This window comes from Anarhichas minor, unplaced genomic scaffold (assembly GCF_050575085.1).
Source record: "Anarhichas minor isolate MPS153535 unplaced genomic scaffold, ASM5057508v1 ptg000031l, whole genome shotgun sequence".
Taxonomy (NCBI): Eukaryota; Metazoa; Chordata; class Actinopteri; order Perciformes; family Anarhichadidae; genus Anarhichas; species Anarhichas minor.
Genome location: NW_027466477.1, coordinates 5277782 through 5285000, shown reverse-complemented (window position 1 = coordinate 5285000; position 7219 = coordinate 5277782). Strand labels below are relative to the sequence as shown.

General features: G+C 40.4%; 1 protein-coding gene across 1 annotated transcript in view; it reads left to right on the top strand.

The window, feature by feature from the left end:
• The first annotated feature begins 1274 nt into the window (after positions 1-1274).
• The window catches only part of abca1b (ATP-binding cassette, sub-family A (ABC1), member 1B), a 51535-nt gene continuing 45590 nt past the window's right edge, over positions 1275-7219 (top strand). Inside the window, exons 1-4 of the mRNA XM_076105145.1 lie at positions 1275-1340; positions 1467-1560; positions 4343-4484; positions 4709-4827. Coding sequence (XP_075961260.1) covers positions 1275-1340; positions 1467-1560; positions 4343-4484; positions 4709-4827 — 421 coding nt within the window. The remainder of the gene's footprint in view (positions 1341-1466; positions 1561-4342; positions 4485-4708; positions 4828-7219) is intronic.

Below are 7219 nucleotides of genomic sequence, written 5' to 3'. Positions count from 1 at the left end.
TAGTAGTAGTAGTGGTAGTAGTGGTAGTAGTATTAGTGGTAGTAGTAGTGATAGCAGTAGTAGTAGTGGTATCAGTAGTAGTAGTAGTCGTAGTGGTAGTAGTAGTGGTATCAGTAGTAGTAGTTGTAGTAGTTGTAGTAGTGATAGCAGTAGTGGCACTTGGTCCACTTCCACTCTGTGAGGCAGGAAGAACAGCCAGAGCTCCCCGTACAAAATAAAAACCTGGTCGCAGTTTGTCAGATAAGAAGTAAATGAATAACAAATTCATGACTTTATGAACAGAAAACCTTTTTAATGTGTTTAACTATATAACGGTACATTTAAATTAGTATTTTAACTGAAGTAAACAGCAGTACTCTAAAATAGCAAGTACAATGATAATAATAATAATAATCCGATGACATGAATAACAAATACTACAAAGAACAATCTATAAACCTGGCACAAGTAAAATAATTAAAATGTTTGTATAAGCATACATCACCACACGTGACAACGTCACCTGTTCTAGATGTTTTATTCTGAAGGAATATAGCGGAAGCATCACACCTGTTCTAAAAGTTTTATTCTGAAGGAATAGAGCGGAAGCAGTGTGGTGATCGTGCTCGTGACTCCGGTGAGTTTTGATGCTGAGCTGCAGCTCCATGAGGAGCAGATGCTGCAGAGTGAAGGCGAAGTAGGACCGTGAACGCACCACGGACACGGTATTTATCTCCTCTTTATGGACCTTTATGTTAATAATTATGTTCTCTGATCTACTTTATGTTCATGTCAAAAACTCGCTGCTTCCGGTTCAAAGTGTAAACGGAGGCTCGTTCATCAGAAAGTTTGATTTGATGTAAAGTTTCATGAGAGGAGAAATAGTGAACACAAGATAAGTGAGGAAATAACTTTCTGTTTACACACTGATGTTTAGATCAAGTTATTAATCTGTGAGTGTGTGTGTGTGTGTGTGTGTGTGTGTGTGTGTGTGCTCATCACTGTGATTCAATCGGCTCATTAGAAACAATAATCAGCACGAGCTCATATGATAATATATTTAGATGTTATACAGCTTATATACACACACATATATATATATATATATATATATATATATATATATATATATGTTGTATAGATATACTTGGAGTATCAGGAGGAGGTACTCTGTGGTATCTGTTTGACCTCTGTACCTTTGAGCTCTGTGTGTATCACTCGGTGTCTCTCACTCTGTGTCTTTATTCAGAGAGAAGTGTCTTCACTGAGCTGAGAGACGTCTCACGGAGACAGACATGTCTGTGTCCACTCAGCTGGGTCTGCTGCTGTGGAAGAACTTCACCTACAGACGCCGGCAGACGGTACGTCTGTCTGTCTGTCTGCCTGCCTGTCTGTCTGTCTCACACACGCTCTTTACCACAAGTGTGTGTCTCAGTGTGTGTGTGTGTGTCTCAGTGTGTGTTAATGGTTCCCTGTCTCTTCTTCAGCTTCAGCTCCTGGTAGAAATCATCTGGCCTCTCCTCATCTTCTTCATCCTCATCGCTGTGAGAGTCAACTATCCTCCATACGAGCAGCATGAGTGTGAGTTACATTTATTACATCAGAGGGTTCAGGGTCCTGAGACCAGGACTCACAGAGACCAGGACTCAGAGAGACCAGGACTCACAGAGAGTTGTCAGTAGAAGCAGAATATTTGAGTGGTGATTCAGCTTCAGGAGCTCCGACGTGTTGAAACTCGTCTCTTTAAAGAGAGAAAAGGTGTCTTCAGGCTCTTTGAGTCAGACCTTTGATCTCATTCAACCCTCAGATCTTCACTAACAACTTCATATTATATTAATATATATATACATACATACATACATACATCTATATTTGAAAGAGGAACTTTAAGCTGTGAACTAAATGATACTCGTGTTGTTTTTATGGCGTTAATATTGAACCAACAATAATCATAATAATATCTATAATGTAGATGAAGCATCAAGTTGTTTATCTCACTTAGCGGCTTGCTCGTTAGCTAGCTAATGGTAGCTTGCTCGTTAGCTAGCTCGTTAGCGATAGTTTGTAGACTCTGAACCTGGTTCCACTCGTCTCTCTCTCATCTTTCGTCATTGTGCTCAGACCCGAGAGTGAAGGCACACGTTAGTGAACACTTATATAATATGATTATTATTTAATAAATAAACACGTGTTCTGACTCCTTTTGAAATCGTGAGGATGTCGTTATTTAATTTAGGGAACCAAAAACCTTTTGAGGAACTAAAGAGCTGCAGGGACTCCATGTAGCTCCTGTAAGACAAGGGAAGTAGTCCCTGAAGGTTCAGCAACATTAGGGGCAGTTTGTAGGGCTGAGGGTCTCTGATTGGTCAAACACAAGAAACTCTCCAGTAGCAATATGAGTGATTTTATTTATTTATGATTTTATTTATTGAGTTGGAAGTGAAATTAATCAGCTGATGGACTTTAATGTATTCATTCACTCATTCACTCATCTATTCAAGCCCACCACATTATTTTTCAATGAATCCAAATCTTATTTTATTCATCAGCTGTGAGCCTGAAGTGACCTGTTATCTAATCAGTGTTGATTAGAAAGGTTCTGTGCTCTGCTTCAGGGGATAAAGGTCCTAAGCCTTCAGCTGATAGGGAACCAATCACATCTTATCTACCTGTGATCTACCTGTGTTCAGGTGAACCAGGTGAACCAATGGACCGTCTGTTCCAACGCAGCAGGAAGATAAAACGTCTTCACTCACATGTGTCCATGTGTTTGTTTCTGTTCTTGAGACTCTTACTCTGGTAGAGGGATCACTTCCTGTTTATTTCTGTTCTTCAGACTCTTACTTTGGTAGAGGGATCACTTCCTGTTTGTTTCTGTTCTTGAGACTCTTACTCTGGTAGAGGGATCACTTCCTGTTTGTTTCTGTTCTTGAGAGTCTTACTCTGGTAGAGGGATCACTTCCTGTTTGTTTCTGTTCTTGAGACTCTGGCCCAATCCCAATGTCCCCCCTAAACCCTCAAACCCTGAACCCTCAAGGACTCACTGACGTCACCTGGTGAGTGGGTGAGTGTGAGAGACTGTGAGGGCTTGAGATGGTGTGAATAGGAATGGGACAGCACTTTGATGTTACCATGAAAACTATAAAACACAAGATGTATAATTGTGTGTATTTATTTTATACTTTGTACTCCCTGATGTGAACGTCTTCAGGCTCTTTCCTCACTAGATGAGAGGTAACTTCATATAATCTATTTACTCGTTTTTGTCAAAACAGCTTCAATGACAAAATCAAATATTTGATGAATAAATAAATAAATATCTTCTGATTTCATGTTTATTTTTTGTTCCATCTTTAACCCTTAATGTTTCTGAGTACATTTAATATGACAGGCTGAACACACGTGAGCCGTCCTCTTTGTTTACCTTTTGTTTTACGTCTCCATGCCTCCACTGGTTACCCCGTGTTTAACGTCACATTGCAATGAATTGTGGGTAATTCCCTTAGGCTAAGTCAGCATACCATGCTGACTTACGGAAAGGGTTCATAAAGGGCTCAAAATGTCTGCAAGAGACTGAAACACTTGATGATGTGACAGTGGGACAGCCCTAAACCCTCACGGACTTCGCGGGAGCGCGCCTCAAAGTCCGTGAGTCCGTAAGGGGGGACATTGGGATTGGGCCTCTTACTTTGGTAGAGGGATCACTTCCTGTTTGTTTCCTGTCTGAAGGATTCACTTCCTGTTTGCTTCCCGTCTGCAGATTACTTCCTATTTGTTTCCCGTCTGAAGGTCACTTCCTGTTTACTTCCTCTCTGAAGGTCACTTCCTGTTTGTTTCCTGTCTGAAGGATTCACTTTCTGTTTGTTTCCTGTCTGAAGGATTCACTTCCTGTTTACTTCTTGTCTGAAGGATTCACTTCCTGTTTACATCCTGTCTTAAGGATTCACTTCCTGTTTACATCCTGTCTTAAGGATTCACTTCCTGTTTACATCCTGTTTTAACGATTCACTTCCTGTTTACTTCTTGTCTGAAGGGTTCACTTCCTGTTTACATCCTGTCTTAATGATTCACTTCCTGTTTTAAGGATTCACTTCCTGTTTACATCCTGTCTGAAGGATTCACTTCCTGTTTACATCCTGTCTTAAGGATTCACTTCCTGTTTACTTCTTGTCTTAAGGATTCACTTCCTGTTTACATCCTGTCTGAAGGATTCACTTCCTGTTTATATCCTGTCTGAAGGATTCACTTCCTGTTTGTTTCCTGTCTGAAGGATTCACTTCCTGTTTACTTCTTGTCTGAAGGATTCACTTCCTGTTTACATCCTGTCTGAAGGATTCACTTCCTGTTTACATCCTGTCTGAAGGTCACTTCCCCAACAAGGCGATGCCGTCGGCCGGCACATTGCCGTGGTTACAGGGGATCCTCTGTAACGCCAACAACCCGTGTTTCAGGAGCCCGACGCCGGGAGAGTCTCCAGGAGTCGTCGGAAACTTCAACGACTCCATGTGAGAACAAATTACTTAGGCTTTTATTCTGAAAATCTGGTATGAACTAAAGACTAAGAACTGCGTCAACCTTTCATGTTGAATTCATTAGTTGTTATTTCAGGTAAATAAACAAACTTTGTCGAAAAAAAAGTGGAACTTTAAAGTGTTAAATCCCACTTCAGTTTCCATCTCTGTTTAAATCTTTTAGGTGTTTTTAACTAAAAACTCTTCTGTGTTTTTAGAATTTCTCATCTGTTTTCGGACGCCAAGAAGATCCTTCTATACAGTCAGAACGATAAAAACCTGGATGGATTTAAGGAGCTCGCTGCGGCTCTGCAGGGTCTGCAGAAGAGCCGATCAGGTAGGAACTAGAACCAGAACCAGAACCAATACCTCAAGTTCAGTTGCTTCGTTACATTTAGAAAATATCATTGTGAATTTACCTCTTTAAAATGTATTTTGACTGAAGTTAAAGTCACAATAATGGAGATACTGAGGAATGGTATTAATAAGGGAACAGATTAATTTAGGGAACAGATTAGGGAACAGATTAGTGACGAAGGGAACGGATTAGAGAACAGATTAATGAAGAAGGGAACAGATTAATAAAATAGGGAACAGACTAGGGCTGGGTTTTAACCTTTAATCAGCGATGGCTGTGAACTAGAGAGGTTAGAGTAGTGGACTAGAGGGGTTAGAGTAGTGGACTAGAGGGGTTAGCGAAGTGGACTAGAGAGGTTAGAGAAGTGAACTAGAGAGGTTAGAGTAGTGGACTAGAGAGGTTAGAGAAGTGGACTATAGAGGTTAGAGTAGTGGACTAGAGAGGTTAGAGTAGTGGACTAGAGAGGTTAGAGAAGTGGACTAGAGGGGTTAGCAAAGTGGACTAGATAGGTTAGAGAAGTGGACTATAGAGGTTAGAGTAGTGGACTAGAGAGGTTAGAGAAGTGGACTAGAGAGGTTAGAGTAGTGAACAAGAGAGGTTAGAGAAGTGGACTAGAGAGGTTAGAGAAGTGGACTAGAGAGGTTAGAGAAGTGGACTAGAGAAGGTTCTCTATAGTTTATGTCTGTCTGCTACCAGAAGATAGTATTCGTATCTATTTTAATTTATAAACGGAGGTACAAACTAATCACAGGTAACGAAGAAGACCCTTGAGGGTCTAGGATCCCCAGCAAGATCTTTAAAAATCAACTTTAAGATGTAGATCTATAGTCAATTTTAGCATTGAGATGAAGGGAAAACTCACCCAAGAATGAGTGTAATGTCACTAAATGGAACAACCACAGTCTCACTATCACACCATCGTGTGGTCGGGCTGAACCCTAAAATAAAGTATTTATAGTTAATTAATCTTAATCCTGAACATATGAAACACAGATAATAAAATATATAAAAAGGGTTAAATCATGAAGTTATTTCAGGACATTGAGACTCTGCAGCAGGTTTGGTCGTCCCCCTTCTGGAGATGGATTCTTCAGCCTCATTGAACTAAAAGAATTTCTTTTGTGTGTTAATTATCAGTTTTTTTTCTCTCCGCGGGGAGCGTTTCTATTCTCTACCTGCTCCGACCTGTGGAGCTTTATTCCCTCTAATCACGTCTGATCAGGTCGCTCAGTTCGTGAGAAGGTGTGATGTGAGCGGGGGAGGGGAGGCGAGCCCCTGCAGGTCTATCTGGTAAAACCTTCTCAGGTGATCTCACCTGTTCAGGTCTACCTGGTAAAACCTCAGGTGATCTCACCTATTCAGGTGTACCTGGTGGTCAGAGTTCTGTTCACCCCTCCAGCTGTTATAGCGGAAACATCTGTGAGTCTAAAGGCAAGGCAAGTTTATTTGTACAGCACATTTCAACAACAAGGTAATTCAAAGTGCTTCACATAAAACCATTAAAAGCATCAAAACATCTGCAAAAGAAAAGGAGATTTAAAAACAATTAAGAACATTCATTGAAACATTAAAAAGTCATTGAAACATTAAAAAGTCATTGAAACATTGAAAAGTCATTGAAACATTAAAAAGCAGTGTAAGAAATAAAATACAGTAGTGAAATGCAGAATTGCAGAAATTGATTAATATCCTTGAATGTGGTTCAATTAAAGGCAGCAAACAGAAAAGTCTTCAATTTAGGCCTGGTGTTAGTCCTGGTGTTTGTCCTAGCTTTAGTCTTTAGTCAGAACCAGAGACCTCAGACCAAAGCCTCAGACCAGGACCAGAGACCTCAGCAGGTCGGTCAGCGGGTCTCCTCTCTTCCCGCTGAGCGTGAGAGTTCAGAGAGTTTGTTCAGCTGCAGACTTTGACCCACATTCAGAAGGTTACAGGTCATTGAGTTCTGGTTCTGGTTCATTTAACTTGTGAAATCGTTATTGAAGCTGCAGAGTTCTGACCTGTTCATACACAACCATTCAAAAGATCCTCGGAGCAACATTTAACTAAGAAGAATAAGTTAAAGAAACTGGAAGGTTAGATTTAAATAGGAACATCTTCCTGTTTCAGTGTCAACAGTTTCACAATAAAAGCAGCCTGTGACAAGCTGGAGTTAACTTCAGCAAAGCTCTTCTTCAGACTTCATCATAGAAATAGAAGGTTAGTCTCTACAGTTAGAACTGTTGGAATATCAGCTGATCTATTCACAGTTTAAACTTCTTCATTCTAACCATTAAGTAGACTGCTGTCCTAGTTTAGTCCTTATGTTAGTCCTGGTGTTAATCCTTAGGTTAATTCTGGTGTTAGTCCCAGTTTTAGTCCTGTGTTAGTCCTG